The sequence below is a fragment of the Diadema antillarum genome, unplaced genomic scaffold (genome assembly GCF_040938485.1).
Source record: "Diadema antillarum isolate AM-2024a unplaced genomic scaffold, OU_Dant_1.0 seq00000484_RagTag, whole genome shotgun sequence".
Taxonomy (NCBI): domain Eukaryota; kingdom Metazoa; phylum Echinodermata; class Echinoidea; order Diadematoida; family Diadematidae; genus Diadema; species Diadema antillarum.
In genome coordinates, this window is record NW_027271447.1 from 1,047,716 (window position 1) to 1,072,339 (window position 24,624).

The 24,624-nt window shown below is 39.3% G+C and overlaps 1 protein-coding gene across 1 annotated transcript in view; it reads right to left on the reverse strand.

The window, feature by feature from the left end:
* The window catches only part of LOC139733621 (sorting nexin-29-like), a 61,062-nt gene that overhangs the window by 22,853 nt on the left and 13,585 nt on the right, over positions 1-24,624 (reverse strand). The window contains exons 4-7 of the mRNA XM_071644432.1: positions 15,792-15,966; positions 13,378-13,510; positions 6,098-6,212; positions 4,538-5,542 (exon numbers count right to left, since the gene is read on the reverse strand). Of these exons, the coding sequence (XP_071500533.1) occupies positions 4,538-5,542; positions 6,098-6,212; positions 13,378-13,510; positions 15,792-15,966 (1,428 nt within the window). The remainder of the gene's footprint in view (positions 1-4,537; positions 5,543-6,097; positions 6,213-13,377; positions 13,511-15,791; positions 15,967-24,624) is intronic.

Consider the following 24,624-nt stretch of genomic DNA (forward strand, 5'->3'; position numbering starts at 1 on the left):
TGTGGGACAGCAGACTGTGTTACGTTTTTTAAATGTTTCGAGCAATTGTTTTAAAAAAAGAGAAAATGAGGCAAAGTTCAAGAAATTAGAAAAAAGCACGTAAATGCAGGCGATCATGTTTGATAATCAAAGTAAGAGATTACACTCGGCCGTGCGGATGTATATGATTGCCTTATTTACATGTCTGATTTCTGTAAACTATGTTATATTTAAATTTAAGTTCCCTTCCCTCCTTGATAAAAATTGTGTTGGGTTTTCGCTATAGGCATTTATTAGGAAACGCTGTAAAAACGACAACAAATGCCTACTATACATCAAGAGATGACCTATACATACATGAAACAAAAATTCTGTACGTTCTGATATAATGCAAGTGCTTGTTTGTTTGTTTGTTTTGAACTACCATGGTCTTTGTCGGGGGAAAGATGAAGAAAAGTAGTAGAGTGTATCACTCTCAAATCCAGATGATTGCGATAAGTGTGTATCCCCGCCCTTTCTATACAGGTAAGCTTGGTATCCTATTATAAAAGCCAGCATGTGTCACGCAGAAGAACTGATTCCGCGATCACTTTTAACCTTTCATAAAATTCACGTTTTAAGATAGCAACGATAGCTTGTAGGAGATAGGGAAGTTAGCGTCCCTGACTGTGGTTCTGAACACAAAAGGGGACTGAAAAATTCTTTTACAAATTAGCAGACATAATGCCGATCCTCCAACACTGTTGCTCCATTCCGTCACTGATTCTGCTATCAATGGTGAAGAAAGAATACTGGTTGCATAATCTATCCACGCCTTGATAGCAGGAAGTTTACCTTTCATTGTTTAAGGCTTCGTTGATGCGGGGTTTACTCGGATACAAAGCGTGAACAGTGTCGTCCGAGTTCTTTCATTTGAAATTCCGCAGAATACGAAATTCAATGGGCAATTAGCGCTGCTACTTCGCAAAGCTGTTAGCCAAATTCTTTGCAGACTTGACCTCTCACATGTCAGCTACACGCAATACACGACAAACAGCTATCATTACAAACATTCTGATTAAACAACAAAACAAAATGAAGAAGCACACTTTTGAGTAGCGACACAGCTTTCTGTCCCTTTCTCAAATAGGTCCTACTTCTAATAAATACACAGATGACAAGGGTGAGAATATCCTCCAGAGGGAACACGAGCTATTTGGGCATTAATAATGTTTGTCTTCCAATTTCTCTCCATGCCGTCACGGCCCAAACCATTATAAGAAATAGGGCAATAAGTTTTATTAACCAGGGAAATAATAGTACGCATTACATACATTTGGCGAATTATCACACGCATTGTCGACTTTATAAAAACGAGAATAATTGACAACTCTATATCTCCAGAGATGAACTTAAAACAGCAAGTCACATACCAGGGAACGAAAGTTATGATTATTTGAAAGAATTCATTAATGAAGCCAATTAATAACCGTTGTAAAAGTACACACACGCATAAAGAGGTTTCAAGTTCGATATGTGATAATTGTATTAGCTCATAGATAAAGTATCATAAATTTTGCGTGATCGTTCGTTGAAATTAAGTTTTCAGCGCGATTTGTGCGTCACATAAATCACCACTTCATGAAATGGAGTGCATGTATCAAAGGAAACTCGCTGGTCATGCAATCGATAGCCTTGGTCAGCTCACTATTATTGCGTAATTCTAAAGCCCTCGCCGCTTGGCCGCCGACGCCGCCGCGCGCACCATGCTTTGTTTTGTCTTTAATGGGGTCAAGAGCAATGTCTCATTAGCATACACCCTGGCAACGGAGGCGGAGTCTCGATCGGGCAAGAACAATAGGTGCGAAACGCAACGCAAAGGCGAGCGTTCGAAAAAAATGTAACCGAAAAAATTGTCTCAGAAAAACTGTGATTTGGGACACTTGTACTCATTTTTACACGCTGAAATTTTCTGTACAAACAGATAAAACCTCAAGGAATCAAAATCCGTCATAAAAAAATTTCGACCCGAGCAGTGCTTCCCCTTCATTTTCGGCTCATTACGGGAAAACTCCCCGTGCGACTTATGACTCATTTTGTCGGAGCGCCACACATATAATCTTCACTATCAAATGAATAACCCACACACTCAATATCCACAGCCTTCACTACTTACACCGGACAGCAGTATATACTGTGAGCAGAATAGTAACAAAATAAAGCTGAGAAAAAAAACAACAACAGCTACTGACATGGAAATACAAATAAACAAACAACTTTTAAAGCCAAGATATCAAAGGGGGTTCACACATTGGCCTACGACTTAAATCTTGGCACGAGTTCTTGTGGTGTGTATCACACTCATCATTGATTACAAGACAGTGAACGGCGACTGTAAAGTGACATGTAATATCCTTGGAACAGTCCCAAAAGTCAATTAGACTTGTTACTCCATTTCCTCTCTTTCTGCAGTTCACCAAGCCTACTAGACTTGTGCAGCTGTATAACATGTCAATCTCTTCACTCTTGAAGGGGGAAGTGATTACACCTCTTGTCTGCCCTTTGTGGTTTGTATACTTTAAAGGTATTGTTTACCATTTGGAGCAGTGATTAAAAATGTTTTCAAGTTATCACATTTGATGCATATGTACAGTATAGGTCAGTTACACAAGTGTCACAAAACATCCTACAATATAAGAATTTCACAGTAAGGCACACAATAAAGCCAAAAACATAAGGAGATATCACTTTTTTTCTTACTAAACCATTCTGTAGATGGTTTAGTCTCAAAACAATTTCATTATAACTATTGTTCGCATTTTGTTTATCTAACAATACTTAACATTGATTGTATATACTAACTAAAATTTTAACATTGGTTGTTTCTATCCCTTACTCACATTTTAGAACTATTTTGAAGCACTAAAGCTGGGTTTCTGTTTCATCTGCAAATGGTAAACAATGCCTTTAACTCACCCATTGGCTTTTTTCTTTTTTTCTGTCTCTTACATGGAATAGATTAATAAACACAAATGGCAAAGAAAGAAAGAGTAAAAAAAAAACATGTGATTAAACCATTTAACTAACACATAAAGCAAGATACTCATGCTTGTATCAATGTCATGGTGACAATTTGTGCAATCATGAAAACAGTTATGCTCTTGTTTGTTTTTCTACTTCTTCTGAGTCACCATGATGAAGTCTCGTCAGTATGACGTAAAATCTTAGTGACTCTTGACAAGCAGCCAAAATTCACTGACACTCAATAGCACCTATTTAGTGATGAGTGCTGACACAAACAGAGCTGCCAATTTTTTTTTCACACATGCTGAAAAAAAGCAAAACATGGATGCACAGCAAAAATAACACATTGTGAAGGAAAAACAAACCCCAAACTAAAACGAATACTGTTCGGCCAAATATTGGGCAACTGCACATACAGTTGTACTGAGCATAATAAATGACTTTTCAGAAAAGACACAGACACATTTTTTTTTATTTAAGAAATATATAATTTGCTAATTTGGGATAAAGGACACAGATGACTGATTTAGAATAAATGGCTCAAACATTTTATTGGAAACTTGAGGTATGCCAAATCTTAATACTTTAGGTAAAAAACAAGTGATATCCTGTAGCATTCCTGCACAAAAAGTCAGGCAGGCACATTCCTGAGAGCTACATACAGCTTGCCAGACAGACAAGGAAATCGGTTTATTGTTGTTTTTTACAAGAACGTACATGTACTTCAACTCTTTCAGACATGGTCTGAAAGTCTGAGATAAAATCAACATCACATCAGACATTGCCAAGCTCTTTGTAAAAAAAAGAAAGATAAGTCATTACTCAATCAAACAAACAAAAATATGCCTTGTTTAAAATGTCTCTCTATTTACCACGCAAATTTTTTCACCATCATCCTAGTACTTAATTCAATTTAAACTCTGGAATATTTTCAAGAGAGACAGAAATTCAGGGGGTTTCTTTTTTCTCCTAATTGTAATGACAACCTACTGACTGTCCTGCTGCCCAGCAAGACTCAAACTCAAGTGTTTAACATTCACCTTTGAAAAGCTGCTAGATCAATAATCCCTTCTAAACAAAACAGGACGCAAAAGAAAGGCCTTTTTTGTTTAAATTTCTGGTTAGAACTTTATCTTATTTCATTTTACTTTGAGTTCATTTTTGCTCTTTTCAACAACAAAGATATGATATTTGATACGAACAGTCTATCATACCGTGTGTGAAATATGTTTGAGATGAAATGCAAGATGAAACACATTCACACATAAAAACCTGCAAGATCAGTTATGTCATCTGTATAAAAAAAAAAGAACAGCAAAACCCTTATTTGATCTCATCCGATTTGATTAGACCTAACTTGATTCAATTTTGATTTTGTATCTTCAAGGCAATATAAACATAAGATATTTGACATGGAAGGCCTAAAGTTGATTTCTGCTTGTGTGTGTTTTTAGTGCTGAAATGCAAAAGGCATTATGGAGCTGGCTGAGGCACAAACTAATGAGATCAACATCCGAGGGTCATTCCTTTTCCAGGAAGTCGTTGTGACACTAACCTTGGGCAACAGGAAACATAGCTTCGTCTGATTCCTCTCCCAGGAGATGAAAGCTCCCCCTGCTCAGGGCTGGACTCATCCTATCACCAGACTCCAAACTCTCCCTCTTGGTCGTCGACATCGCTGCCTCCTCCACGTTGATCTCTGCATCGTCTCCGTTCGACAGCGACTCCCTGGCGGCGGCGGCGGCGCCGTAGGTGTCGTAGATGCTCCTCGTCGTCGTCCCCTCTGGCGTGGAGATGGTGATGTCCTGCCGGAGCTGGTCGCTGACTTCGGTGGCGTCCACCGAGTTCCTCAGCCGCTCGTACTGGGCCAGAGTGGAGGTCTCCAGGGGAGTCGATGGAGGAGTCTTGGCGGGGAAGGCGGAGTAGAGTTCCCGTGAGTGGATGGGCGGGTCCGAGTTGGCTGCATTGGGCGTGTCCACGCCGTTGACGAGAGCCATCTGCTGGCGAGTAATCTCCATCTCGTGGTTCTTCATTGAGTTACGTATTCGCTCGTATTGGTCCAGAAGGGACACTTCCTGGGGCGTGGAAGGGGGTGTGGTTGCTGGGAAGGACACCGGTAGATCCTCCGAGGCCGAGGAGGAATCTCTACCTATATGGACACCATTTGCTCCTAGCGCCCCGCTCCTGGCATCTGGAGACAGTTCCTCTGAATGTGATGCCCACGAGTTTGATGCACTAAGGGCTTCGTGCCTTTCAACCCCAGCCTGCACAGAGTCTGTTGGCTCTTGACTAGTCATTTCATCTCCTGCCACTGGTAATTGTCCATTGCTAAAGCCTCCAGCCGCCTCGCTTAGCCTCCCAATCTCACTACTCGGAGCAAACTCCTGCAAACTGTCGTAGGAGTCTACGGACTCATTGCGGCCGGTCTCGCCAAGATTGATCTTGAGAGCCGGCGAGCTGGAGAGTACTGAAGTGGTGGAGGATCCCTCGGCATCATTGAAGGAGACAATGGATACAGCTGCCTTCTTCTTGCCTTTCTTCTTCTTCTTTTCTTTGTGCCCTGCAAGAAAGTAGAGCATCCAGGATGGAATCCATGATAGAGTTATGCGCATACACACATTTACTTCAAGTGCAGATGTCATTTGAATATTAAAATGGGCAAATATAAGACCGACAACTCAAGCAACTTCTAACTTCAATTATGATACTGAAAAAACATTTTGGACCTACATGTAAGCACATCACTCAGTCTGATGGGCTCATTGTCACTTATTCACCATTGTGAAAAGTAAAGGTTCCAACTATACCATAACACTATTGAGAAGTAATAGAAAAAAAAACTGAGAAGAATTTTATCACAAAGAACAAAGACAAAAACAGGATAGAAAAGAAATGAACAATCAAAGGCAAATCAAAGCAAAGGAAGCAACAACTGAAGGAAAGAAAGAGGCAAAAGATGAAAAGGAGGAAGAATTAGAAGTATATGTAAAGGAAGAAAGAAAAGAAGAGAAAGAAGAAGATGACGACAATAACAACGACAAAGAAGAAAAAGAAGGAAAAAAGATGATGAAGAACAAGAAGAAGAGATCAGAAGAAGGAAATGAGAGAGGACTACCATGTGAAGCTGTTGAGGCAAGAATGACAGGTTCAGGGTCCTGGTCTTGGAGATGTTCAGCCTGCACTGTCTCTGGGGCTTGGATGAATGATGAGAGTGATGTCAGGGCAGATGGCTGCAAGAGTCAAAGGATAATACATAAAATAAAGTAAACATTATAATGTTAAAAAAAGAAAAGAAAAAGAAAAACAAACAAACAAACAAACAAACAAACAAACAAACAAACAAACAAACAAACAGCAACAACAACAACAACAAAAACCTCATAGACTCTACAATAACATGCCCAACCTTAATGGCAATAAATATCAAAATAACACTGAATAGTAAAAACTGCATGTGTCTGCAACCCAAAGGAAACTATTGCTTCTAGCTTATTGGACTTCTCTGGGGGGCATTTCATGAAGCGTTTTGGTCGGATATTTTTCTGACTAACTGTTACACGCTACTGAAATCCTTGCATCTGATTGGCTGAGAGCAAATATGTCCGACAACTTTGTCGGACATAATGCTTCAGGAAATGCCCCCCAGAACCTTGCAATTCTGTAATACATACACAACATCCATCTCTTATATTCATACATGAATGCAAAGGGCTTTAGGATGTTTGACTACCGCTACTTTTCATAAAGTCACAAATAAGTGCACAGAAAAATCATCAGCAGCAATATTATGTTTCTCAATTTCTTTCATTCTAACTGAATTCACCCCCCCCCAAAAAAAAAAAAATAGCTGTTTGTCTTTTTGTTACCACTGAAGTTGGATATCATTTCCGTCATGCATACTCTGTGTAGAATAGTATACAATGTACCTACAACAAAGTCCACACTTTGTTCTGAAAATCAATGTGACTTAAAATCATTGCAAACCTCATGTTGAAATGCAGATAATGGCACACGGGCAACATCATGTGAAGATGGACATTATTATTAATGTGTAAAGAATCTATCATAATGTGTTCACAAAAAAGAAAAAAAAAAGGAAGAAAAGAGAAGAAAATATCTATTCCAGTTAAGCAAAGCAGTTAATAATACTCTCATTACCTTTCTTTTTTTGGTCAATCAAGCAAAATTAGGAATAAAGAGATACAAACACAAATACCAGTACTTCTCTAGAAATCTAAGTCTCACTGCAACCTCTCAGTGTTCACATTCCGAGCGGTGTTTCGCATAGAGAGCAGTTCAAATATTAGCTAGATATGTTTGCAATCACTCCAAATTTTTCTCACTGTGAAGAGTACGGATGGCCACTATCAAATCAAACAATCTACAGCAGGAGGAACATTCAACCAATGCTGTATTTTTATCTACATCACACAATTCAGCCACTGAATACCTCAATGGCCCACGGACATGACTGACTGGACAGATGCAGTTGCTGTTTGCAAAAAACATATAAAGCAACTAGCGCATGATTCAGATGCCTTCAAAACCTTCCCTTTTTGAACTGTTGTGAGAATTGCATGGCAGAAAAGGGTAAAAAGGGGTCTACATTTAACACTAAATAGTTATTTCAATTAATTGGAATACAGGCATCATACATGTCTAAGTGCAATGAGAAAAATAACACTTGAAAAATTAGTATCAATATCATTATCATTGTTTTCATATGGGGTGGAGTATCTTGATGTACACACCACTTTAAAATGATATAATAGTGCATCAAAAGAATCTTTGTACAAAACCTGTGTACCGGTATTGCACAACTGGAAAACACCTTTACACTTAAAGGACAAGTTCACCTTCATAAACATAAGGATTGAGAGAATGTAGCAATATTAGTAGAACACATCATTGAAAGTTTGAGGAAAATCAGACAATCCGTTCAAAAGTTATGAATTTTTGAAGTTTTTGTGCAGTACCCGCTGGATGAGAAGACTACTGCAGTGTGTGAATAACTTAGATGTCACATGCGTACAACAATATAAGGAAAATATAAAGGGAATTTCACAAAATTCCATCTTTTGAAAAAAGTACACATTCCCCTGACTCGTTACCGACAAATGTTATGGGTAATATTATTCCCCCTGCCTTTAGAAAGAGGCAAGTCAAGTGCTCTTTTATTATGCGAAAAAAGTGAAAATATGTTGAATTTCTTTTACATTTTCTTTATATTGTTGTACGCATATGACTCACAAGCTGTAGTAGTCTCCTCATCCAGCGGTTCCAACACAAAAATTAAAACAATTCATAACTTTTGCATCGATTGTCCAATTTTCCTCAAACTTTCACTGATGTGTTCTACTAATATTGTTGCATTTTCTCAATCCTTATGTTTATGAAGGTGAACTTGTCCTTTAAATTGTACAAGGGGTAAGATTGCAACAGGAATGTCCAGTGGTAACAATCCTGTATTGTTTATGTGCCTGACATGGCCAGGCCAGGCTAACCTACTCTTGTATGGTAGACAAGTAATGCACATGTGTGCACGTGTGTGTCTGTGTGTGTGTCTGTCTGTCTGTGTGCCTGCATGTGTGTGTTTGCATACGGGTTCCCTGGGAGGGTGCAGTAAGTCATAACTAAACTGAGAATGGCTATCATTTGACAAATAAGACAAACAGCAAAGGGCTTGGTTGGGGTACAAAGTCTACTTGTTACAACTGATAATATCTCAAGCCAAAGAAAGACATGTGCTGTTCGCGCTGAATTTGTTTTTGCAATTTCGGCTTTTCATACGTAGGCTAGTGTTAGCGCATCAAACATAGCGATGATTGTGTGTTAAATGTATGCGCGCGCGCAATATATAGTAGTGTGATTTTCGGCCTTCCATAATGGGCTAGAAAGATGGCGCACGAACCGACGGTTTGCTGGTTCGTGAGTCTAGCAAAAATGCAGAAAATGTGCAAGATTATCACACGATAATCACAGAATCCCGGATGGAAGTCTTGCATCTGATGGTTCTGCGTAAGTTTACAATTATTACGTTGTTCACAGTTCTTGATAAAAGAGAATCTTAATGCCTTTTGTGTGTCCGGATATCATGAACGGTCTAGCGTAAGTGACGCTAGTGTAGGTTATGTACGGTGCATATTGATATAGCGTAGGATTGACAGCTTCGCATTGTGCGTTGTACGTTGCGTGTAGAGTTACTGTAGTTGTAGCGTCGTAGATTCGCATTGGCTCTTTGTGTTATCACTTGGCCGTGAGCTGATATGATGTGTAGAGCAGTATTCAGAACTTGGTTTATATGGTGGTAATACATTCAGAATTAATTCACAACTCCTGTAAGACAGAATATGACAGTTAAGCAACTCAGTTTGTTGAGTAACATTGCCAGGTGAAGATTCAAAAGTAAATATGAGGTTGGATTTGATACTAGTAATGATAAAGACTAGTGATAATTTTGTTGTTTAGGCAGTTCCAGTCTAAATAATGCATTTAGACATTAATACAAGTGTATGAATAAAAGACTGTCTTTTGTGTTTCGAGGTACGTGCTTTACGTATTACATTCATAAGTACATGCATGTCTATGTGGTTTGATGTATATGGTAGCGTACAGGCTGAAATATTTCATTTTCATGTGATATGAAGTGTACGTTATTAAGGCATCTTAAGCAGCTCTGGCTTAAGGGAAAGTATAATTTGCCTTGCTCAAATGTACGAAGGCAAGCGTAGTGCCACATATGTAGGCATATAATGTGTGATGTAAGTTATTTTGCATTTTCCATACAATTCTTTGCAACTTACTGTATTATCTCACAGCTTGGGACAGGATCGCAATCAGAATGCATCCAGAAGGGCTAAGCTTCTAGGCTTGGAAGATCACAAGTCTGTAAGTCTGGTATAGGGTCTTTACATGCATATCACGGCCTCTAAATACATGTATTATTTTTTTTTTGTAGACATTGCAATAGAACATGAATATTGCCACAGTGTCACCTACAAAGTGTAATAACATTGATACAGTGTAACAATGGATGGATAATGACATTATACAGCTGCCATTTCATAATGTGTAGTGAATACATGCATGGATACAAAATGTGTACATATAATGACGCAGTACAAGACAGTGTACTATTGTTTGTTCAGAAGAAGCAAACCTTTTTTGTGTGTGTGTTAATGGAGCATTATATCCATATGCATTCAATTTATTGTGATTCAAAGAAATGTATGTTTGATATGTTCATACAGTGTATCATTCATTGTTTCATTTGCAGTTTTACCGTTCGTTCATCACATACATGCGCACACGCACTTGGGCTTGCGCATGCACAGCAAGAAGGATAATTCAATAAAGACAAGAGTGCAACGTTCGACTCGACTGTCTGCAATTTTATTCTTGTTGTACATTGTGTGTACGGCGGTTAGCTGACTGGATAGGATCTAGTGCTACTGGTACCTAGAAATCTGAGGCCAGCATAAGATACCCAGTGTCAGGATGAAGCTATAATTTTCAAACTTGGTAAGGGAATACTTTGTAGGGCTGCCTTATTTCAGAAATTAAAAATGTCAATGTCTGTTCTTGTCTGTTCAACCAAGAATATGTTCATGTGCACTTTATTTTCATGAATTAAAATCAGAATGCATGCGAAATTAAAATGCATGCAAAGTTCTTGTTTACAATATACGTTGTATATCGAAATGATGGTTTGAGCATCGTTTCAAATCATTATCCTATATCCATACGACATATATTTGTGTCTGAATGCTCTCATATCCATACATCGTATGAGTAGGCGGGACTTATTCACAGCGCGCGTCGAGCTCACGAATCTGCGGTGCGGACTTATAACGGGCAGCTGACAGATTGATTGTGATGTAATAATGATCTGGCGCGAACTTCAATAGTGAACGACTGGATGAATCCAAGGCTGAGTATAAACACTACGCGCAAAGCCTGCGTAAATTACGTACTGCGCATGGAAGAGATTCACATCTACTCAAGAGCTATCGCTCGTGCGCTAAGTCTGAATGCTCAGATACGATTATTGTTTTACGGGGTGCTGTGTCTGAATGCTCTCATATCAAAACGTCATATGTTATATGTCGTATGAATATACGATGACTCGGTGTGTCTGAAAGCGCCATTACTGAACAATACTGTGTGTTATAATATTGTCCCCTCTAGTAGAGGCAAAACACTCTGTCCCTTGGATAGGACTAAGGGGGGGGGGGGTTAGGGAATGGAAGTCTTGTGTGTGAGAGTTACAACAGTGCATGTAAAAGATTCCTCTTCATTCATTCATCGCAACAAGCTGGATGCATACCACGGTGAATACATTGTGTAAGTCTGCCCCAAATACACACAGTGTATAACTAGACCTCTTAGAAGACCAGCTACTGTACAGCTACAGTGTAGCTGAATATGGGTTTTTCAGCTGTCTTGTCAGATAATAGAGCCTAAGAGGAAAATCAAACAGACAACAAACAAAAATATTATTTTACATTGTCTTGATTGCAAAGATTTCACCGCCAGACAGGTAGGGATAGTTTGGGTCCCTTCAGATTTGTCTTGATGTACGCAAAAATATGGGAAGACACAAGACTGACTGGCAGCACTGCAGCATGAAATCAAAGTCTGATGGTATTTGATGTCACGAGTGCCTTCATGACAAATTCAATTTATGGCTCCATAAACCAAGGGATCACAATGGGCATAAAATACAGTGGGCGGTTGGCCATGTACAATATGTAATTGTTCACAATGTTTATCTACATTCTCTCGTGATGAATGACACGAGATAGTACAAGGGGGGGGGGGGATGTTAATGCTTTATAACTTCTTGTCACCTGTACTACGAACAAAAAACCAAGAACTTTGTACACTAGAGAAGTAACAGTGACACTAAATAAAAATGAGTATCATCACTATGAAGAGAACTCAAAGAAATTCACAAAGACATTAAAATTTTGAGTAGGAAGATGACTACCGGTAGTATGTGTAGGGCCTATGCATATTCCATTCAAGGCAAGCCTGGCAGTCAGCACATCAATTTCATAAATCTTTGATATCAAACACATTTCTTGGACATACAAGTACAATGTACATGTAGATGAAATAAATCTGTTTCCAAGCTCATATGCTTTGTGCAGCATGAAACTTTCTTTGACAATTTTCTTTGACAAATTACTTCAGTTGCAAAGACAGCCAACTTTCTAAATCTACAGGACAGAAATCTCTCAATACCCACATATAAAATGTGCTCAGGCTCATGACTCACATATTAACTTTGAAACAGTTTATGACATCACAAACCTGGGCAAGTTTGTGTATGACAGGGCTCACAAAAGATGACTACAATGTAGGTCAGAGTAAATCAATCGGACTATTCGCCTCCCTGACATACCTGCATGACGCACAAAGTGTGACGTCTATCTGAACAGTGGATAGTTTCTCTATGTAAATATGAAAATTTTGGTAAATGACCTCAAAGTGTCTCCAAAGTCATATATGAAGTTAGGTCCTTTCGTCCCACCTGTCATCACTTCTGTCGACTGGAGACAGGTGTGAAATATGTAACACATGAACTTATTAACATGCGGGTACCTGGTATGCACGATTCTGTCTTGTGTAAAGTTACTTGATATATTCAAAAATGAAATTCATGAAGTATGCGTACATTAGAATAGTCCTGTAATTAATCAAATCAATATTGTGTAAATTTGTATTTGAGTGTGTTTGTGTATATCTATAAATGTACACAATGTATACAACATTTATAGGAACTTGTTATGTACCACGATATACAGGGTGTATAGCCCGGAGGAAGACACTGGATACATATGAGAGAACTTTTTAACACATGTTTCTTTAAAAAAAAAAAGATTGTACACAGTTCGAACTTTATTACTATTCAGTGAATTCCCACGCAGCAGGTGCTGCAGACACAGCCAAAAAGCAGGAAAAACCATCTGGCATACTGTTAAATTTAAGTCAGCATAAGAACTGCTAGACCCACTGTGTATCTACCCCTAGGGATCCAATTATTACGTGGTTTCGGGTCTCATGAAGAAACCAGGGCCTTATCCTATGACCTTCCACCTCATAACCCCAGACTACATCCAGTGTTTGATTTATGTTCACACCACTGCACTCCCAATGATAGTCATTATGCCACATTCCTTTCTAATCATGTTTCAAGAAATCATTTCTCCATGGACACACAGATAAAATGAAAAATCTACAATGTAGGAATAAAATGCCACCAACATACAGCAGCATCACAAATGACATGACAAGTTTTATGTAGCAACACCGTTAAAAGGAAACACAAATTCCTTCCCTGCATTGCACCAACATCCACATCGTCCATTGATTTCTAGTACTCATATTTACCTGTTTAGCACCATTGAGTTCTGGGTTGTCAATGTTGATGGCGAAGAGAATGGAGCCAAGGCCTCGTGCCATCGTCGGTAGCATTGTCGAGCGCTCCTCGTCCAATAGAAAGGCCCATGGCTCGTAGTACTGCCTGTAGGAGAAAACATGTCGAATTATCCTCCCTCCAAATAACATTCAATCACTCAGTGGCATGGTAGGGGATCCTCAATGCACATTAACTCTCTCCATGCAAGGGACTTTGGACAGCGTGTTTAATGCTTTGAGGTTTTCAGTGCCAATCAGCAATCAAAGTACACAAAGCGTTAAACTCTTGTACATCTTCTCCCAGCAAATTAAAGCTTTCTGGATAAAACTTTCATTTTTATCTCAGTGTGCCAGGCTCATGTATCCTTCCACAATGTCGTGAAGTGCCACGTACATATTTTACAAACAGCGGGGATCACTAATGTGCCCGATTATTAAAGTCATCAAGTAATGGTCTTCAATGCCTATTGTCTCGTGAAAACTCATCTTGAAAATAAAATTTGTAGAGGTGGTTGACACTGTCTTTCACTGGAAATTTGTATCCTTAAAAACAAACAAACAAACAAACAAACAAACAAAAAACCACTTTAGTTTGCACATGTATACAAGTGTACATGAATTATCTAAATGATTATAGGTTCTATGACTAACTTGCTTGCGTAAACAATAACATCAGATCTAGATACAAAAACACTCTATACATTACAAATAAAGGAAAATTGAACTTGAAATACTAACAAACCTATCACCCTTATTACTGTTATCATTGTTGTCATCATCATAATCACCGCCTTTGTTGAACCACATTTTATACTTGTTGGTAAGTAAAGGAAGATTTGGCTTGCAATGATGTATGTAAATCCATCATGATTGACATCATTGTTAGCATACCAGTGTGCAGTTACTGTAAAACGAGGAATGTTCGCATGCTTTTTAATTTCGCGAATTTTGCAAGCGCCAAAATTTGTAAAATTAAAATGCACGCGAAAGTTCTTGCCTACAATATGCATTGGATGCCAGTGGCAATTCGCGAAAATTTCATGCTCCGAGGAAGGCCATCGGCTCCAATTCGTGAGATTTTCATGCCGCGAATATATCGTGTTTTACAGTAATAGCTACAATTCCCCTTTATCAAATTAAGAGCTTCCTTCCTTCTTGAATATAGTTGCAATGTTTGCATTTATGACTTACTGTGGCCAAACTTCGAGTAAACACAAATTGCACCAAATAATGTTTATTCATACTTTGCGAAGGAAATGGCATCCCCTGCCAAGTTTCCACTCAGTCTTTGCAATCTTGTTCTGGGACATCTGAGTATTTAAGCATGCGCCATACTTAAACAAAAACAGAATGATCTGTGGGGACTACAGGCACTCGAGCTCTGCCAGTACGCATTCATTGACTTTATTTTCCCCTTCCAATTCATTTGATATTCATCACACGTTGCATTCATCAGGTGCCGTTGAAAGCAGGTCAGAGGAAATATCAATGATGAGACTAACTTGAGTACTCAGAAAATGCCAGTAGCAAGCTACAAACTGAACAACACATGCGGTGGGTCTCCGGAATAAGTTAATCAAAATACAAATCAAGCAGTACGAGCGACACAACTGTCAGCATTATACATCGTACAATGCTGTGTTCTTATTTTAGGCTCACAAATGAATTGAATACTTGTGGCAAGTCCATAATCCCAGTTGACAATAAACTCAATAATTCTGCCTTTCTAGGCCATATCTCTTCAAATGTATTGTGACACAACAACATCCCCAATATCTCACAGCCACTCAATGCGTACACACCCAAAGGTGCAGAGGTGGGACCGCATTGGTGTACATGACACAGATGTGTAATGTTACAAACTGTAGAATGTAATTTTGTTCAATTCCATGATCTGTTTCTTAGCGAGCTCCATATTACATGCACCATATTTATGATAAAAGTAACGACAGAAAGATAGTGCTTCAATTTCATGAAGCAGAAAATTGATTTGTTTATCCTGGTAGTACATGTGTGCATTCAATAAGAGCTTTAAAACCGGAAAGGGGGTAATTGTGAGACATACTATAAGTGCTGTTGATTAACCAATACAGGAATGAGTATATCACAATTTGATCAGCTTTGCATTTTGCATTTTGTATTGCTGTCTGTTTCTTTATTTTGCATGTCTTCTGCCAACTCACTCTGCAAAGACTCAACACATTTATTTCCCAGCAAAACTATTAAAATAATCTTCATTGATCTTTTATCTATAAGATCCATCTCAATATACCTACATATAATCATATCACCATAAAAAGGGAAAAAGTTATTAATTAGAGCATTTCATCACATTCTACATTTGAGTATGATAATATGGACTGCCAATTTAGTGACTTATCACCTACTTTAAGATTTCTGATCCACCCAGGATCATGTGCATGTATCTTTCCAGGGAGTGTTCGTTGAGGGTGCTTCGAAGCCACGCCCGGCTCCGCCCGGCATCCGTGGTAATGTGCTTGAGAGCCGTGTAGCGCTGGTTTTCATGAGCTGTCAGCTTGTCCTTCACAATTGGCCAGAAAACTATTGGGTGGTGGTGGGGTGGAGGAGAGGGAGGGAGAAGAGATTTTACGAGAAGATTGACATTAGATATTTGATTAGTAATCAGATTTTGACAACTTGACATTTTATATATCATCTCGTATATTTGTGATTATCTAAAAGGGGATCTAGTCATCACCTGTCATAGTAGTCACCAGTCAATATCCTCGTGGATACATGCTGTACTGTCTTGATAGAAATATGCTTTTATGAATACTACCAGTATTGTATGACAAGTGGGTTGCCAATCTGTTTTTATGGACAACTGGCAAACAATGGCCACTCGCTTGCCATTTCACTTGAGAGGCTGATCCACATGGATGGCATTGGTATGATCACAAAAGTGCTATTGATCACAGAAATACCAAGGTGGTCCACAATTTGAGCATGTTGCAAGCTCTGCATGTGAGAATATTGTGGAAATTGTATGTGCATGGAGTGAACATCACAAGGGCTTGCAATATTTCACGACTCATTTTTCACTGTGCTGCTCAAATTTGATGTTCTGTATCATGTTTTCTGTCCAATTTTTTCTTAGGTAGTTTGATGTTTCTCAACATTTAGACATGTTTTTCACACGTCTGAATACTGTATACGCTATATATTTCGCGTGGGTTTTATTTTCGCGAATTTCGCGAGTTGGGAGCTATTCGCGAAATTAACAACACGCGAAAATATTACCTTCCAAAATGAATCCCTTGCCTTGATGATACGAACATTTCAGTACTAGTATACCATGTCACGGCTTACCGAACAGACCATACTGGCTAAGCTTGTTTACGCATGTCCACGTCTACTTACGAATACTGTAGAGAGCCAATCCATTATCGCAAGGGGACCACTCGTCAGAAATCTAGCGCGATGGACTTAACCACTTCAAAAATGTTGAATTCTAACTTACTAGTTCGCAGAGTTTGGTAAGTTTTTTTCATGCAGTGTTTAACTAGTATCATTCTTATTTGCTAGTAAGTTGAACATTCACACTTTCTTTGCCACTTCATACTATATTTTCTCTGGTCCCCCAATCGCGAATTTAACCACTCGCGAAAATGTGTGACAGCGGCAATTCGCAAAAATTTATGTACGCGAAAATTATAGCGTATACAGTACTATTATTTTTTAGCACGTCAAAAATTCTCGAGGATGTTGCATAGCATGTTGCTGGCTTCTGAGGATGTTGCACTAAGAATTTGAGCATGTTGCAGGGACATGCTCCAATCAACCCCTTGTGGACCATCCTGGTAATACACTAATGCACACTTTGGAAGTGAATGCGGTGAATTTTAATGCTGCCATCTAATTTTACACTGCAATACCATTATAAATGTAAGGTGGTTTTGACCTGCAATGGATTTCTTCATTCGGAAAAGGCCTTTGCCCGAACGGCGACTTCGTCGCCATGAAATTCAGTTGGCAAAGGGTCTGAAAAACAGACAATACCAAATTGCGTTTGTTTACAAGAAGAGCGCCACTACGACAAAATATTGAAAGGTTTGAATCAAAAGCGCGGCTGAGCCCTGCCGTGTAAACAGACAAAATTGCGGGGCTCGGCCTCGCAATTGAGGCTGGGCTCGGCCGCGGCTCGGCCCAGCCCCGCACTGTAAACGGGGTCTTAGCTCCATAGATAGTTGATGTACCTGTAAATAGCGTAAATTCCATAGATACCAATACATTTGTATGTGCATGCTTGTATTTGGATCTTTAGTGCACAATTTACAACATCAGACCTACCAAGTCTCATGCCTACAGCATGAGTCTCGCTCCCTAGCGACCCATCTCACCTAGTATATATGGCGTAACCAGCAATCATTTTCTCACACCTCCCAGGAAAAAAAAGACAAAATAAAACATAGATCAATACTGAACATCGGTTTGAAAGGGGGAAGCCTGCTAAAACAATGGGGTTCTGAGTAAGGTTAAAGGGATGGTACAGTATTGGTGGAGATGAGAATTGGGCTTTTAACTTTTTGCGAGACACCAAGAAAACACTTATCAGTCGCAGCGGACGACTATAATTAACTCCCCCGAAACCCATGAAACGTTTTGAATTTTCAACCATCATCGAGGCAGTGCGAATCCGGCATTCTCATTTTCACCAAAAAAACCTTCTCATATCTCTGCTATACACAAACCAAAATCGCTCAAACTTTCAGTATCAATGTAAAACGATGTTTTCCATCCACATACGAAAAATCATGAGAAACGATCAAGAATTTTTCAAGTTATTCAACATTTCATGTTTCGCTGTCTCGGAAAACTACCCTCCGATTATTTCCAGACACATCTGGTCGCACCACTGAATATTCATGAAACTTAACATACATATTCATAAGACATGTGCGGACGTTAGCAGAGTGCTGTTCGCTTTGCCGAAGACCTACTTGTATGTTTGAAGCTACAAGTGAAAATAAATGAGGTGTTTTGTCAGAAATCTCAAATTGTGCGGGAGCAGCAAACGAGAATATGACGTCATATTCTAAGAAAACTGATTTGCACTTGCGCAATGAATGGACTTTCCCATGCTGCACCGATCCAGCGAGCTGACTGGTCGATGCGTACTGTTACTGTGCGATATAGTGATGCGAGTGGCTGCTGCGGATGCCTAGTACTAGTACACTGTACGTGCATGAGAGTGGGCCGCGGGGTGTCGATAAGTAGCAGAGTACTGCTGAGGACTTCGCCACCTCATAAACAAGCACTTACTCTATCAGAACTGGCCTAAAGAAAGTTAGCAAAAATGTGAAAATCTACCAGTTATGATACCACTTGCAAATTTGTGACATTGGATCATTCGGACTTTATACGGATTTTACTGCACTAACAATACAACTACGAGTTCCTGGTACGAGTTACGATCAGAGTACAGGTGATGTGAGCGCCACAAAGATGTGGGTACGTGGGACTGTACCGTGTATTCCCGTGTGGGAAAGACTATGAAATTTCATGCTCAGAATGAAGGTAGAAAGTGCACCTCTTTCGATTATTTCCAGACATATCCGGACGCATGACTTCTCGAATGTGATATTTTAGAGTTCCGTAAAGAAATACATGTACTTAGTATAAAAAAAGAAAGTTTTTGTAGTTCACGAAGTCAAAATGTGAAATTTCAGCAACAATTTCTGACAATTATTTTCTGTTTTGAAAGTGAAGTTCTGCTCCAATTTTGAATATTCTATCGTCGTTATTTAAACAAGGTAACATAATGGCAGGTTAAAATGAGGTTTTTACTTTTCATAACCGTTTGGATTATCCCAAAATATGAATTAATAGTAAAGTTACAGCAGTTTTGCTGCGACACTTTCCTAGCGGTTTTCGTGTGAAATGTGTTCATTCAAGAGGAAAGCGAGGTCACATCAAAATGAAAACAGCGAGTTAATTGCACCCGTCCGCTGCAACTTTTATGAAATAGTACAGAGCGTACCATTTTAAGAGGAATTCAAAGTGTACTGTAAACGTCAATATTTTCGCGCGATTAATTTTTCGCGCTGAGCGGCTCGAAAACGTATTCGCGGGTTCTTAAATTCGCGCTCTGCAGCAGGTTACTTTACTGTAGTACACATTCACTGCTTTCATCCAAAGCCTCTGCTACATAGCTTGCTATGCCAGCGTACGACAAGCGACGTAGCGAGCGGCTCGACTGCGAGTACAAGCACTCAAATACGTAGTACAGCTGTGACTCTAGTACCGTAGTCACGGGGGACTGTAGCATCGATGCGTGCGGTGCACACATGCATGCTACAGTACACAGCAATCTAGGGTATCGTCTCTTCGCACAGTACTAGTAGCGTAAACATGCCTGTACATTGTACACTGTACTACGTAGCAGTATCATCGATGAAGCGCACACAATTCATCCCGTCCAAAATGTGCGTAGAAAATTGTGAAGATATATTCGCGCGTTTTTGAATTCGCGCTAGCCGAGCGTAGCGCGAAATCCACGAAAATTAATGTACCGCGGAAAATTTCCACGTTTACAGTATTTGATGAAAATCTGGCTTGGAATGACTGAAACATCCAAAGACAAAGTAAAACAAAGCGATCATAACAAAATGTGGGTCCTACACTTTATTAGAATCACTCTGTTTTGGATATCTCAGCCATTTCAAAACCAATTTTCATCAAATAAATGTTGAATTCCTCATAGAATTACATGCTCTTTCATATTTCATACTTGGTTTCTCATTATCTCACCAAATAATGTTAGAAACCTGAAATTAGGTCTCAACCAAAACTATACGATCCCTTTAACTTCGTTTCTTAGTCTCTTTTTGTTTGCTTGGAGTACCTACAAATTGCTGTATCTTACAAATAGCAGCTATTTATTACTGTATACGCTATAATTTTCGCGGACATAAATTTTCGCGAATTGCCGCTGTCACACATTTTCGCGAGTGGTTAAATTCGCGATTGGGGGACCAGAGAAAATATGAAGTGGTAAAGAAAGTGTGAATTTTCAACTTACTAGCAAATAAGAATGATACTAGTTATACACTGCATGAAAAAAACTTGCCAAACTCTGCGAACTAGGAAGTTAGAATTCAACATTTTTGAAGTGGTTAAGTCCATCGCGCTAGATTTCTGACGAGTGGTCCCCTTGCGATAATGGATTGGCTCTCTACAGTATTTAGACGTGGACGTGCGTAAACAAGCTTAGCCAGTATGGTCTGTTCGGTAAGCCGTGACATGGTATACTAGTACTGAAATGTTCATATCATCAAGGCAAGGGATTCATTTTGGAAGGTAATATTTTCGCGTGTTGTTAATTTCGCGAATAGCTCCCGACTCGCGAAATTCGCGAAAATAAAACCCACGCGAAATATATAGCGTATACAGTACTCTAAATAAATAATTCAAAAAGGTCTCTAATAATTGTGTCACTTACGAAGTCATGTCAGTCAGAATAGATTCATTCGCTCTTGTCCAAAACTTGGGTGAAAGCTGCTCAATACAGTATGATGTGCTTCAGAATATCAATAATATCAAACAAATAGATGAGAGTTATGCAAGTAAAATTATATGGGATATTATATATGGGATATAAAATTTTATGATTGGTGCACATTTCTTATATCTGTTATACTGTCATAGCAAAAAAATAAAGTCTTTGCTCGGCAGTAACCTGTAATAAAAGAGGACCGATTTGGCAATGATTTGATGCCTTCAGACACATATTCCACTACAAATCACCACCTCTAGGAAAACTAGGCCGGGCGCGATATCACAAGATAACAAAGGAAAGCGATAGTGTACTCAACTCATTTACCACTTTATATGTGCTATGCTCATATACATGTACCTCTTCAAATGCAAATAGACACCATGACAGCAAATTGAAACAAATTTGCTACAAGCAGGTGTACTTTAACGAACATATCATCGAAAGTCAAACTGCTGAATAGACTGAGTGATTACATGGTTTAAATGACAGCCCGCCAACATTACATATTGTAGGTTTTTGCACTAAGCTCTGTACTTTCTCATGCCACTCTATGTACTGAGCATTTTTCCTACACATTTCTCTGAGGAACAGAGATACACCGTAAAGGATAAAAAGTCAAGACGTGATGTCACACATTCTAATACATTTTCTCTAAATAATCACAAATTAGAACAAGGAACAAACAAACAAACAAACAAACAAACAAACAAACAAACAAACAAACAAACAAAGATTTACAATCAAACCCAAAAGATCTGAATACATGAATTTCTATCAAAAGTGTCTACACAATTTAATCCCCACATTAAAAAAACAAAAACAAAAGGAAAAACAAACACAAAACAAAAACAAAAGCAAAAAGAAACAGAAAAACTTTTCTGTGACAAATAGAAATCAATGAATTTTCATGGCTAACTATGGTATAGAATAAATTCCTCGAAGCACTTTCCCAGCATTTACTGTTGGAAATACAGCATTCTTGCCCATACATTGTAATCCATCATTTCAAACAAAATACAGTATCAGGGAGTAGCTTGATCTGCATTCAAAATATACTGCTAATATCCACACTCAAGATGTGAAATACACCTTTAAAATCATGAATGCAATGTCATCACTCATACAACCCTGTACACAAGACATTCATGTGTCTCGGGGGATGCATCGCTGATGGCACAGCCATGCATCCTTTTCCTCCACAACTTGGACTGAGGCATTTATAATCTCAATATCAAATCAGCTTTTCTAATGAGCAAACTCAAGTATTATAGATGATGTGCAGTGCTTCTTGAATGTTAAACAGCACTGATCATTGTTTCGCATTTCTTAAGAACAGGGAGGCTGTACACTGTATGCGTCCTTTATGCACTACGTTATTCAGTGTTTTTACCCACGCCGATGAAAATCGGCAGGGGGTTATGTAATTACCCACGCCGATGAAAATCGGCAGGGGGTTATGTAAAGGGTTCCGTATGTTTGTTTGTTTGTTTGTTTGTTTGTTTGTTTGTTTGTGTGCTTGTTTGTTTGTTTGTTTGTTTGTTTGTTTGTGTACAAGATAACAAGAGAACGGGTAAACGGATTTGCACGAAATGTTCAGGGGATGTCTGGATAATGACAGGAAAGAATCGATTAGATTTTGGTGATAATCGGTTGACCCTTGCAAATTCTGTGCGACCTTTAAGTTTTGACCCCATGGTATAGTGACCACTCCGAAAATTTCCCGTTTCTCACTTTGCGATTTTCCGCTACCATACGAAAACATAAACTCCCAAACGATCGGACTTCGCTGCTCAAATGTTCGTAAGAATTCCGAAATTTACGTTTAGGCCTATTTGAAGGACTATGTCCTTCTGGATTTATGAAAGTTCGTTCTCCGTCGTCACAAACTGGCCCGTATTTTGATGATTTTTCAAATTAAAATTGATTGTTTTTTTCGTTGGAGGAGCATTTGCTCGGTCGCAGTCACACTGCACGATATGCGCGCTCAATGTCAATGCGTGTGCAAGGCCGCTGAAAATGCATCGCGCTCTACCCTGTTGGTGCAAAATAGCATCGGGGACGTTGCTGCGCTCGTTGGTGACCGAATACTGGTGCAGTAGACATTTGCATTTAACCCTTGCATTGAATAATTCCCGTAGACACTAATCATAGGGGTAATTGCCTAGGGGGTACGTAAATTTTGTTTTTCTTTTGCGCTTTTGTGGATACCATCAAAGATCGTACACTCATACGACCTTTGATATCAACACACTCTCGGCTTGCTATAAGCAAAATATTCCGCAAGAAAACGGCGTATTTCTCGATTTTTAGCGCTTTTTCAGCGACCCGTCGCGTAGACAATACTCTTAAAACTGGACTTAATTCGCGCGCGCTTGGAAAAGTTCCGAATCTGCACTTTTGACGGTGGAATTTGGGATTTTCGATGGATTTTTGGAGGAGACTAAAGGACTTTCCTGTGGTGAATGAGTGTTATCGTATGTGAAATGATGTGATTTGCGTGTGATGTGACTGTAGAACCAAAGATCGTACACTTCAGTGTACGATCTTTGGTAGAACGCACTGGCTGGTGATAAAGGACACTGGCAATTAAGTGACCGAATTCTGGTAGATGCCCGAATGCACAGTATGTTTACCCCGACTTTGTACAAGGCGTGGGTCTGCCGCCTTTGACGGCCCCTCTCTAGTTTGTTTGTTTGTTTGTTTGTTTGTTTGTTTGTTTGTGTACAAGATAACAAGAGAACGGGTAAACGGATTTGCACGAAATGTCATGGGGATGTTTGGATAATGGCAGGAAAGAATCGATTAGATTTTGGTGATAATCGGTTGACCCTTGCAAATTCTGTGTGACCTTGAAGTTTTGACCCCATGGTATAGTGACCACTCCGAAAATTTCCCGTTTCTCACTTTGCGATTTTCCGCTACCATACGAAAACATAAACTCCCAAACGATCGGACTTCGCTGCTCAAATGTTCGTAAGAATTCCGAAATTTACGTTTAGGCCTATTTGAAGGACTATGTCCTTCTGGATTTATGAAAGTTCGTTCTCCGTCGTCACAAACTGGCCCGTATTTTGATGATTTTTCAAATTAAAATTGATTGTTTTTTTCGTTGGAGGAGCATTTGCTCGGTCGCAGTCACACTGCACGATATGCGCGCTCAATGTCAATGCGTGTGCAAGGCCGCTGAAAATGCATCGCGCTCTACCCTGTTGGTGCAAAATAGCATCGGGGACGTTGCGGCGCTCGTTGGTGACCGAATACTGGTGCAGTAGACATTTGCATTTAACCCTTGCATTGAATAATTCCCGTAGACACTAATCATAGGGGTAATTGCCTAGGGGGTACGTAAATTTTGTTTTTCTTTTGCGCTTTTGTGGATACCATCAAAGATCGTACACTCATACGACCTTTGATATCAACACACTCTCGGCTTGCTATAAGCAAAATATTCCGCAAGAAAACGGCGTATTTCTCGATTTTTAGCGCTTTTTCAGCGACCCGTCGCGTAGACAATACTCTTAAAACTGGACTTAATTCGCGCGCGCTTGGAAAAGTTCCGAATCTGCACTTTTGACGGTGGAATTTGGGATTTTCGATGGATTTTTGGAGGAGACTAAAGGACTTTCCTGTGGTGAATGAGTGTTATCGTATGTGAAATGATGTGATTTGCGTGTGATGTGACTGTAGAACCAAAGATCGTA